General features: G+C 45.6%; 1 protein-coding gene across 1 annotated transcript in view; it reads right to left on the reverse strand.

The window, feature by feature from the left end:
• The window catches only part of DNAH6 (dynein axonemal heavy chain 6), a 285,907-nt gene that overhangs the window by 86,499 nt on the left and 186,712 nt on the right, over positions 1–12,696 (reverse strand). The window contains exons 57-59 of the mRNA XM_075284265.1: positions 12,081–12,148; positions 10,082–10,262; positions 958–1,137 (exon numbers count right to left, since the gene is read on the reverse strand). Of these exons, the coding sequence (XP_075140366.1) occupies positions 958–1,137; positions 10,082–10,262; positions 12,081–12,148 (429 nt within the window). The remainder of the gene's footprint in view (positions 1–957; positions 1,138–10,081; positions 10,263–12,080; positions 12,149–12,696) is intronic.

The raw sequence follows: 12,696 nt of genomic DNA on the forward strand, positions 1-12,696 counted from the left end.
TACCGAAACACAGAATACAGGGGACATGTCATTTTGGCTGCACAGTGAACGCCGTAAAACCAAAGCCCGTAAGAAAGTCGCAGAAATGCATTTTTTCTTCAAATCCACCCCATTCTGAATTTTTTTCCTGCTTCCCAGTACATTATATAGAATAATTAATGGTGGCATCATGAAGAAAAAATTGTCCCGCCAAAATTAAGACCTCATATGACTCTGGGAGCGGAGAAATAAAAAAGTTATGGGGTTTAGAAGGAGGGGAGTCAAAAACGAAAAACGAAAATCAAAAAATGCCATCGGCGGGAAGGGGTTAAACCTGTTCATATAATGTAAACCATAATTTAAAAAAATATTACATGTTTTGTCCAAACAGCTTGGAGTCCAGAGTCCTCCAGTTTGCATAGAACTGCAGATTACCCAACAGCTCCATAAAGCTTACTGAAGCAGTAGCGGTGACCAATAAATCTGGACACAGAACTTGATTTCTCAATTACATTGTCTGGAACAAGACAAGCGTACAGGCCCATATCTTCCTATTCTGTAAAGCCCAGTAATCATATTATTAGTTGGACAGGAGAATTTTCTAATACAATAGTCATTTTGGGATGAGAAATTCCATTACAGAGTCAATCAGCTGTATTGTTCTATGACCTGTAATATCAACACAAGTAAAGAAATGACAGAAAAAGAAAACGCAGTTCCACAAATTATTAGTTGTTTTTTTTCCTATTAAAAAGTAAAGAGTTCCTAAAGATTACCCAATTATAGAAATACTGAACATGTTAATATGACCCCCGAGACACCCTTTATATCAATCTCTGCTTTTTAGCTGTTAAATACATTTCTATCACTAGGGTAAACACAGATAGGTGTAGAATACACTTCCATACGGAGACTGATAAAAGTCTGGCTCAATGAAGAATGCTGTATGCAGATAACTAGGATGAATATTTAACATACTTGTTTGAAGTACTTCAATGAGAATTGATACATTGGATCTATTTCTGAGAGACTTGCAATAACAAAGTAGATGACGGATCCCTGGGTGGCAACTGTCCTGTACTTCTCTCGAGCGGTGTTTATCTTTTGTTCTGTGGCTTCAGCTTCTTCTAGTCTAGTTTTAATAGCTCCTGAAGTTATCTGGAATGGTAAGGGAATACGTGACATGAAAGAAATCATCTGCGAATATGACATAATGCCAAAGTCTATTAATTCTAACAGAAAATTCTTAAAACAGGTAATGCAAAGCAATATAGAAATTCAATAATGTATCACACTTTGCCTATAACACACTATATATTATTGATAGAGATGAGCGAACACTAAAATGTTCGAGGTTCGAAATTCGATTCGAACAGCCGCTCAATGTTCGTGTGTTCGAACGGGTTTCGAACCCCATTATAGTCTATGGGGAACATATACTCGTTAAGGTGGAAACCCAAATCCGTGTCTGGAGGGTCACCAAGTCCACTATGACACCACAGGAAATGATGCCAACACCTCTGGAATGACACTGGGACAGCAGGGGAAGCATGTCTGGGGGCATCTAACACACCAAAGACCCTCTATTACCCCAACATCACAGCCTAACAACTACACACTTTACACACTCAATACCACCTCTCTGACAGTAGGAAAACACCTTGAAACATGTGTATTTGGCACTTGCAGTGAGGAGAGCTTGTCACCAGAAGTGAATTTGGCCCTTGTAGTAAGTTGAGGTTGGCACCAACATTTGTTTTGAAAATCAGGGTGGATTGAGCCTCTAACCAGCAGAGTTTGGGCAAATTCATGGTGGAGGGAGCTTCTAAACACCCCAGTTTGGGCAAATTCATGGTGGAGGGAGCCTCTAAAAACCCCAGTTTGGACCAATTCATGGTGGAGGGAGCCTCTAAAAAACCCAGTTTGGACCAATTCATGGTGGAGGGAGCCTCTAACCAGCCCAGTTTGGGCAAATTCATGGTGGAGGGAGCCTCTAAAAAACCCAGTTTGGACCAATTCATGGTGGAGGGAGCCTAAAAAACCCAGTTTGGACCAATTCATGGTGGAGGGAGCCTCTAACCAGCCCAGTTTGGACCAATTCATGGTGGAGGGAGCCTCTAAAAAACCCAGTTTGGACCAATTCATGGTGGAGGGAGCCTCTAACCAGCCCAGTTTGGGCAAATTCATGGTGGAGGGAGCCTCTAAAAAACCCAGTTTGGACCAATTCATGGTGGAGGGAGCCTCTAACCAGCCCAGTTTGGGCAAATTCATGGTGGAGGGAGCCTCTAACCAGCCCAGTTTGGGCAAATTCATGGTGGAGGGAGCCTCTAAAAAACCCAGTTTGGACCAATTCATGGTGGAGGGAGCCTCTAAAAAACCCAGTTTGGACCAATTCATGGTGGAGGGAGCCTCTAACCAGCCCAGTTTGGGCAAATTCATGGTGGAGGGAGCCTCTAAAAAACCCAGTTTGGACCAATTCATGGTGGAGGGAGCCTCTAAAAAACCCAGTTTGGACCAATTCATGGTGGAGGGAGCCTCTAACCAGCCCAGTTTGGGCAAATTCATGGTGGAGGGAGCCTCTAAAAAACCCAGTTTGGACCAATTCATGGTGGAGGGAGCCTCTAAAAACCCCAGTTTGGACCAATTCATGGTGGAGGGAGCCTCTAAAAAACCCAGTTTGGACCAATTCATGATGGAGGGAGCCTCTAAACAGCCCAGTTTGGGCAAATTCATGGTGGAGGGAGCCTCTAAACAGCCCAGTTTGGGCAAATTCATGGTGGAGGGAGCCTCTAAAAACCCCAGTTTGGACCAATTCATGGTGGAGGGAGCCTCTAAAAAACCCAGTTTGGACCAATTCATGGTGGAGGGAGCCTCTAAACAGCCCAGTTTGGGCAAATTCATGGTGGAGGGAGCCTCTAAAAACCCCAGTTTGGACCAATTCATGGTGGAGGGAGCCTCTAAAAAACCCAGTTTGGACCAATTCATGGTGGAGGGAGCCTCTAAACAGCCCAGTTTGGGCAAATTCATGGTGGAGGGAGCCTCTAACCAGCAGAGTTGTGGGAAAGCAGGGTGGAGGGAGCCTCTAACCAGCAGAGTTGTGGGAAAGCAGGGTGGAGGGAGCCTCTAACCAGCAGAGTTGGGGGAAATCAGGGTGGAGGGAGCCTCTAACCAGCAGAGTTGGTGGAAATCAGGGTGGAGGGAGCCTCTAACCAGCAGAGTTGGTGGAAATCATGGTGGAGGGAGCCTCTAACCAGCAGAGTTGGGGGAAAGCAGGGTGGAGGGAGCCTCTAACCATCAGAGTTGGGGGAAATCAGGGTGGAGGGAGCCTAGTATTAGCAGAATTGTGCAACGCTTATGGTGGATGAGTATGAGGATGCGGAGGAATTGGAGAGGTTGAGTACAGACATGGAGTTTCATGTTGGGGTGCTTTACACAGGTGGGCACAAAAATGAAGGCTCTATCCAGTGGTGGTTCATTTTTATCAAAGTGAGCCGGTCGGCACTCTCAGCTGACAGACGGGTGCGCTTGTCAGTGATGATGCCACCGGCTGCACTGAACACCCTCTCAGATAGGACGCTGGCGGCAGGACAGGACAGCAGCTCCAAGGCATATAGGGCAAGTTCAAGCCACAGGTCCAACTTCGACACCCAATACGTGTAGGGCGCAGAGGGGTCGGAGAGGACAGGGCTGTGGTCGGAAAGGTATTCCGGTACTTCTCACGCCTGGTGACACTAGGACCCTCCGTGGCGGCACTTTGGCGAGGGGGTGCCATCAAGGTGTCCCAGACCTTAGACAGTGTGCCCCTCGTTTGTGTGGACCGGTGAGAACTTGGTCGCCTACTGGAGGAACTGCCCTCCCTGCCGCCAACGTCACATGCTGGAAACATCTTCATCATATTCTGCACCAATTGCCTGTGGCAAGCATTGATGCGATTGGCCCTCCCCTCTACCGGAATAAAAGACGAGATGTTGTTTTTATACCGGGGGTCAAGGATAGCAAAGATCCAGTACTGGTTGTCCTCCATGATTTTGACAATACGCTTGTCGGTTGTAAAGCACCCCAACATGAACTCAGCCATGTCTGCCACAGTGTTAGTTGGCATGACTCCTCTGGCCCCACCGGAAAGTTCAATCTCCATTTCCTCCTCATCCTCCATGTCTACCCATCCGCGCTGCAACAATGGGACGATTCGAAGTTGCCCGGAAGCCTCCTGTATCATCACATCATCGGACAACTCTTCTTCTTCTTCCTCCTCCTCCTCCATTAAACACGATGAAGCGGACAGATGTGTGGACCTACTCTCCAGCTGTGACGGATGCTATCCCTGACTCCTCTGTGTGATCTGAGTTATCCCTGATGTCAATCAGGGATTCTCTCAGAACACACAAGAGCGGGATTGTAAGGCTCACCATCGTATCCTCAGAGCTCACCCTCCTTGTGGACTCCTCAAACACCCGTAGGATGTCACAAAGGTCTCTCATCCATGGCCACTCATGGATGAGAAACTGAGGCAGCTGACTTTGTGGCACCCTAGGGTTTTGTAGCTGGTATTCCATCAAAGGTCTCTGCTGCTCAACCACTCTATTCAAAATCTGAAACGTTGAGTTCCAGCGTGTGGGGACGTCGCACAAAAGCCGGTGTTGTGGCACATGCAGGCGTTGCTGGAGAGATTTTAAGCTAGCAGCGGCTACTGTCGACTTGCGAAAGTGGGCGCACATGCGCCGCACTTTCACCAGTAGCTCTGGAACATTGGGGTAGCTCTTTAGGAAACGTTGCACCACTAGGTTGAAGACGTGGGCCAGGCATGGAACATGTTGGAGTCCGGCAAGCTCCAGAGCTGCTACCAGGTTCCGGCCGTTATCACAAACGACCATGCCTGGGCCCAGGTGCAGCGGCTCAAACCATATTGCCGTCTCATCGAGGAGGGCATCCCTCACCTCGGAGGCAGTGTGCTGTCTGTCCCCCAAGCTGATCAGCTTCAGCACAGCCTGCTGACGTCTACCAACGCCAGTGCTGCAACGTTTCCAACTCGTAGCTGGGGTCAATCTAACAGCGGAGGAGGAGGCGGTGGCGGAGGAGGAGGCGGAGGAGGAGGCGGTGGAGGAGGAGGAGGAGGGGGGGTGTTCTTCTCGTGTCCCTGCCAGGAATGTTAGGCGGGGAGACGAGGTACACCGGGCCAGTTTGGGAAGCAGTCCCAGCCTCAACTACATTCACCCAGTGTGCCGTCAGTGAAATGTAGCGTCCCTGTCCGCATGCACTTGTCCACGCGTCGGTGGTCAAGTGGACCTTTGTGCAAAGCGCGGAACTAAGGGCACGCCTGATGTTGAGTGACACGTGCTGGTGCAAGGCGGGGACGGCACACCGGGAGAAGTAGTGACGGCTAGGGACGGCATAGCGAGGTGCCGCAGTTGCCATCAGGTCCAGGAAGGCGGGAGTTTCAACAAGCCGAAACGCCAACATCTCCTGGGCCAGCAGTTTAGCGATGTTGGCGTTCAAGGCTTGCGCGTGTGGGTGGTTAGCAGTGTATTTCTGCCGCCGCTCCAATGTCTGAGAGATGGTGGGTTGTTGTAAAGAAGCGCCTGATGGTGCCTTTGATGGTGCAGGAGAAGGAGATAAGACAGGAACAGGGGAGGATGAGGAAGAAGTCAACAAAGTGGCGGAGGCAGATGAAGTGGTGTCCTGGCTCGTCCTCTGGAGTGCATCGCCAGCACAGTCAGCAGTGGCAGTGGCAGAGGCAGAGGCAGTGGCAGTGGCGTGAACGGCAGGCGGCCTTTGTCCTGCCGTTGCTGCCTGCCACTGATTCCAGTGCTTGGATTCCAAATGACGGCGCATTGAAGTGGTGGACAGGTTGCTCTTCTCAGAGCCCCTAATCAATTTCGAGAGGCAAATTGTGCAGACAACACTATATCTGTCCTCGGCGCATTCCTTGAAAAAACTCCACACCTTCGAGAAACGTGCCCTCGAGGTGGGAGTTTTTCGGGGCTGGGTATGAACTGGAACATCTTGGGAGATTCCGGGTGTGGCCTGGCTTCGCCTAAGCTGCTGACCTCTGCCTCTGCCTCTAGCTACCCTTTTTGGTGCTGCACCTGCCTCAACATCCACACTACTTTCCCCGCTTGACATCCCCCCTGTCCAGGTCGGGTCAGTGTCCTCATCATCCACCACTTCCTCTTCCAACTCCTGTCTCATCTCCTCCTCCCGCACAATGCGCAGGTCAACTGGATGCCCTGACGGCAACTGCGTCACATCATCGTCGATGAGGGTGGGTTGCTGGTCATCCACCACCAAATCGAACGGAGATGGAGGAGACTCTAGTGTTTGAGCATCTGGACACAGATGCTCCTCTGTTAGGTTCGTGGAATCGTGACGTGGAGGGGTAGGTTGAGGGACAATGAAAGGAGCGGAGAACAGCTCTGGGGAGCAGGGACAGTTGGGGTTATTGTTCTGTGAAGCTTGGGAATTTTGGGAGGAAGGAGGACAAGACTGTTGGGTAATAGGAGGAGAGGAGGCAGAGTCTGACTGGCTGCTGGACAATGTGCTGTAAGCGTTCTCTGCCATTGCAAGACCTGTTCCTGGTTCTCGGGCCTACTAAGGTTTGTACCCTGCAGTTTAGTTAATGTGGCAAGCAACCCTGGCACTGTGGAGTGGCGCAATGCTTGCTGCCCCACAGGAGTAGGCACGGGACGCCCTGTGGCTTCACTGCTACCTTGCTCCCCAGAACCATTCCCCCGACCTCGCCCACGGCCTCGTCCACGTCCCTTTCTGGGAGCCTTGCGCATTTTGAATTCCCAGTTAGAAACTGGCACTATATACCAGTAGCAAAAATTGTGGGTGCACGTAACCCCAATATGTTCTTTGAATTACCAGTCAGAAACTGGCACTATATGGCAGTAGCAAGAAATGAGGGTATTTGTAACTCCAATATATTCTTTGAATTACCAGTCAGAAACTGGCACTATATGGCAGTAGCAAGAAATGAGGGTATTTGTAACCCCAATATATTCTTTGAATTCCCAGTCAGACAATGGCACTATATACCAGTAGCAAAAATTGTGGGTGCACGTAACCCCAATATATTCTTTGAATTACCAGTCAGAAACTGGCACTATATGGCAGTAGCAAGAAATGAGGGTATTTATAACCCCAATATATTCTTTGAATTCCCAGTCAGACAATGGCACTATATACCAGTAGCAAAAATTGTGGGTGCACGTAACCCCAATATATTCTTTGAATTACCAGTCAGAAACTGGCACTATATGGCAGTAGCAAGAAATGAGGGTATTTGTAACCCCAATATATTCTTTGAATTCCCAGTCAGACAATGGCACTATATACCAGTAGCAAAAATTGTGGGTGCACGTAACCCCAATATATTCTTTGAATTACCAGTCAGAAACTGGCACTATATGGCAGTAGCAAGAAATGAGGGTATTTGTAACCCTAATATATTCTTTGAATTCCCAGTCAGACAATGGCACTATATACCAGTAGCAAAAATTGTGGGTGCACGTAACCCCAATATATTCTTTGAATTACCAGTCAGAAACTGGCACTATATGGCAGTAGCAAGAAATGAGGGTATTTATAACCCCAATATATTCTTTGAATTCCCAGTCAGACAATGGCACTATATACCAGTAGCAAAAATTGTGGGTGCACGTAACCCCAATATATTCTTTGAATTACCAGTCAGAAACTGGCACTATATGGCAGTAGCAAGAAATGAGGGTATTTGTAACCCCAATATATTCTTTGAATTCCCAGTCAGACAATGGCACTATATACCAGTAGCAAAAATTGTGGGTGCACGTAACCCCAATATATTCTTTGAATTACCAGTCAGAAACTGGCACTATATGGCAGTAGCAAGAAATGAGGGTATTTGTAACCCTAATATATTCTTTGAATTCCCAGTCAGACAATGGCACTATATACCAGTAGCAAAAATTGTGGGTGCACGTAACCCCAATATATTCTTTGAATTACCAGTCAGAAACTGGCACTATATGGCAGTAGCAAGAAATGAGGGTATTTGTAACCCCAATATATTCTTTGAATTCCCAGTCAGACAATGGCACTATATACCAGTAGCAAAAATTGTGGGTGCACGTAACCCCAATATATTCTTTGAATTACCAGTCAGAAACTGGCACTATATGGCAGTAGCAAGAAATGAGGGTATTTATAACCCCAATATATTCTTTGAATTACCAGTCAGAAACTGGCACTATATACCAGTAGCAAGAAATGAGGGTATTTGTAACCCCAATATATTCTTTGAATTCCCAGTCAGACAATGGCACTATATGGCAGTAGCAAAAATAGTGGGTGTATATAGCCCCAATTCTATTGCTAGGGGACTTGCAGTGTATTTCTGGGGTGAAGGTGGGGGGGCACACCGTTGGAACGGGTATCGGGGGTATATATAGGGTATACGGGAATACACTGTCAGTGTATTCCATTCAGGATCCTGGGAAAGCTGGGTTGCGGCGATTGAGCCCGTCAGTGCCACGTTACACTGACAAGCTTCTCCCTGGAATTTAGCTCTTACAAGAGCTGTTGGTTGTCTTCTCCTTCCTATCCTAGCCTGTCCCTGCCTACCCAGAATCTAAGCCCTAGCTAACTGGACGGAAACCTCCGTCCCCGGTGAATTGCAAGCTCAGAATGACGCGAAGCTGGGCGTCGCTGTTCTTTTAAATTAGAGGTCACATGTTTTCGGCAGCCAATGGGTTTTGCCTACTTTTTTCAACGTCACCGGTGTCGTAGTTCGTCCCACTGCTGTTATTGGAGCAAAAAAGGCGCCAGGGAAGGTGGGAGGGGAATCGAGTAATGGCGCACTTTACCACACGGTGTTCGATTCGATTCGAACATGCCGAACAGTCTAATATCCGATCGAACATGAGTTCGATAGAACACTGTTCGCTCATCTCTAATTATTGATATATGCAATTCATCAGGTATTTATGAGCTTTATGTAATGATAAGATCTAGTATATATTATAATTAACATAATAAAATATCCCATTATTAAATCATCAGATACGGGACAATGGCCATGTTTGGACACAGTAATTGTTGCAGCAGAAGGCCAAACCAAATCATGAATGAAGTAAGAGTAAACCTAAATTGTCAAAACCAAACTTTGTATGACAAAGTTATCCCATGTATAACAAACAATGATTCTTTGCCACTTAAAAAGAGCTTTCATGTCCTAAAACCACGTAAGTACTTAATACTTCTTAGACAGCCGCTCCTCCTGAATTCAACGTTTTCTCATTTTGGGTATAGTAGCTGCTCCTGTTGCACAAATGTCGCTGCCGTAAGTTAGGCTACTTCTATCAATGTACTGTCAAGTGTGCATGTGCTGGGCAGTGGAGTAGGCCTCCTTGGCAGAAAAAGACAGTAGAAGTGTTCTGTCAAGGAAGCCTTCTCCTTTGTCCTGCAGTCACAAGGTAAGTAGACAAATTAACAGCACCAACATCTCTGCAACAGGCACAGATACTATCCTGGATTTAACAGAGAGGTGACTGACTAAAGCTATTTAATACTGGAAAGGTCCTGGTTATCAGCTACCTACAGAAATAAAAGTATTAGTGCTATTCAGTTTCGTATGAATATCTGATGATAAAATGGTATTCCATGACAAAGAACATTATTTTGGGTAAAAAAAAAGTTTATTTTGTGTTGCAAACAGAGTTTCAGCAGAATATGATTAAATTTCAATGAGCTTCTACAATTGGTGATACAAGTTATGTATCACCAACAATGCTTGTAAGATACATTTACATCACAGTTATCTATATGTGCCGCTATGTGTATATGTACATGTAGTCTTACAAATCAGTTGCTAGTCTAAATTGCATCTACTCTAATCCCAGAGATTAAGCCAAAATCTGTTCTAGAAGCCAAATTCATATAAATTCACAAAACTGTTGGGATTTATTAAAATAACTGATTTTACATTGTGGATTAGGTTATTTGGGGTAACCTGTGGGAACCTGAACAGTCCATACTTAATATGTGCATTTAAACTAGATCACAGGTCCACAAGACAGAAAAGAAACAATACTACAAGGTGCAAGGTGGATAACTTGCTGACCTTGGATTCCTGCAGTGTGTTGATAAGTTCTTCATTATCCAAGATATTTCCTTCTGATGTAAACAGCAACTTTAGGATTCGCTCTTCTATCGCTTTTAGTTGATTCTTGTCAGAATTTATTCTAATAATAAGTTGGTTCCTTTGCTCCTCTAGATCTGGTCGCTCAATTCGTACAACATCACTGAAAAACACAAAACCATTAGGTAGAATGATACTACATTGTACTCTTGTATTTTTGTAAAACGTTACTTATAAAGTTTCTTCACTACAGTATATCTAAAAAAAAAAAAACCTTTTGTCCTTTAGGCTAAGGTCCCATGTAGTAGGCAGCAGCAAAAAAAAGTGCTGTAGGGAAAAACGCGGTGGCAACGCATCCTGGTTTTTCCCGCAGCGTTTTTCACAGAAAGTCCGCAGAGTTGAAGGTCAATGAGATCATGCGTATGGAGAATCTTACATCTTTCCTGCATGGAACGACTGAAGCCTACACTAAGACCTGGTTTTATTGGTTTGAGTTCCAACGCTCCAGGGAAGAATCGGATGTTCCTGGGCTCTGGACCTCCCTCCTAGTCCTGTGAGAAGTGCTCTGCTCATGGTTGCTGCAAGGGGGTGCACTCTTGCTCCCACTGTTTTGTTGCCTTCTGTTCTGTGGTATCAAACTTCTGGCTTCCCTCACTCCCTCCCCCCCCTTTTTTTTTTTATTTTCTTCTCTCTCCCTCTCTTCCAGATGTCTAATTTTCTGTCCTCCTCTTCCCCTTTGCCCCTCGCTCCTATTATGACTCGACTAGGGTTGAGCAATCAAGATTGGAAAAGATTGGAAAAGATCGGATTCCGATCGGCGATCAGGTAAATTTCACGATCGCGATCGGAATTCTGATCCCGATCTTTTTAGGTGGGATCGAGGTCGGAGGTTATTTCCCACAATGCTTTGCTACTGGCCAAGCATTGTGGAAAAAGCTAACAATGTTAGCTACTAGAGTTGAGCGAGTACTATTCAAAACTGCCGTTTCGAATAGCACGCTCCCATAGGAATGAATGGATGCACATAGCCTGTGCCGGCATCCGGCCGCTTAACCCCCTGCATGCCGGCTGCGTCCATTGATTCCTATGGCATAGCAGGGAGGAAACAGAAGAGTATACTGGATTCTGCTACATCTGCATTACTGTACATTGACTTGTCTATCTACTCTTCTGCTTCGTCCCTGCTTTACCATATACTCAGCTCTGCTACATCTGAGATCTACAGATCCACTGGGACTAAGTTGCCAGCAGATTTTTTAATCCCTACACAGCGTGGAGTCCAAAATTTTTCGGGTTCAAGTGGAAAATGATCGGATATCGGATTTTAAGATCGATCCTGAAATCTCAAGATCGGCTCAACCCCAGACTCGACCTCTCCCGGGATTCCCTGGGGGTCCGGGTTGTTGTTGTGGCTTTTACTATTATTTTTTATTTGAATGTACTGTTTGTACTTGTGTTTTTCCTTTCCATGTTTCTTTGTGTTATTGGTCTACAGGCCTTGTTGTACTTAAAACTTGCAATAAAACTTTGAATTGACAAGAAAGTCCAAAGAGGTTTAGTCTGTGGACTTTCTGCGTCCATTATACCTGTAGGCAAATTACCAGCGTTTCCGAAGGTACAATTGCTATATATGGTTTAGGAAAACGCAGTATTTCCGCTGCGCCTATTTTTCTGCAATGTGTGGATGGGATTCACTATACGGTACATCATCCCTGTGGCCAAGTAAAAAAGATGCAGAGAAAACCAAAGCAACACCTCTGCAACAGATGAGAATTTACTAGGTAAGTAGACAATCTTTTGCTGTTTAGGACATTGTACCCCAACCTCCTTAGCTAAATTTGATCCATTCCTAGGTAACCCCTTTAAATATCATTGACAAGGAACATTCAATATCATTTGAAGTAATTTTTTTTTTTTTTTTGAGTTTCTAGAAATATACTGCACTTGTTCTTTATATTTAGAGGAAATAGACAAATCTAACCTGAGCAGTTGATCCTCGAGGCCAGATCTGGTCACAGTGAAATTAATGATAGTAACTTTGATGCATACCTAGAAAACAAGACAGATAAGGATAAAAATAATAAATACGGTGCAGTGCTCAGAAACCTACCTATTGTTTAGTTCATTTTTAGTTAAAAAAAAAATAGTTAGTGACCAGTCAGTAGAGATAACATTATGCTTGACCCCTCACTGCATTGCTTATAACTGGCCTTACTTTACTAAGACTCTCATGTTTATTTTTGTAGATTTTGCTGAAAAGCATTAGATCAATGTATAAGATTGGGATGTGTGATCCATATCTTTTTTTTCTCCATTAGGCTATGGCCCCACGGGACAATCCGCAACGCTAAAACGCTGCGGGAAAGACCGCGGTGGGAACGCATTGAACAGAAAGTTTGTGCCGGTGTTTCCATAGATATAATTAACATGCTGCGATTTCCAAAACTGTGCCGGTTTTGGAAATCGTAGCGTGTTTGCGCGATTTTTACGCAAATTGGGCATGGGATCCGCATGAATCCCATCCACTTTGCAGATACTGTAAAACGCCACAGTTTTTCCATGCTGTGTTTCCGCCGCGTGCAAATCCCAGTGTTTCC

The sequence above is a fragment of the Leptodactylus fuscus genome, chromosome 1, assembly GCF_031893055.1.
Source record: "Leptodactylus fuscus isolate aLepFus1 chromosome 1, aLepFus1.hap2, whole genome shotgun sequence".
Lineage (NCBI taxonomy): Eukaryota > Metazoa > Chordata > Amphibia > Anura > Leptodactylidae > Leptodactylus > Leptodactylus fuscus.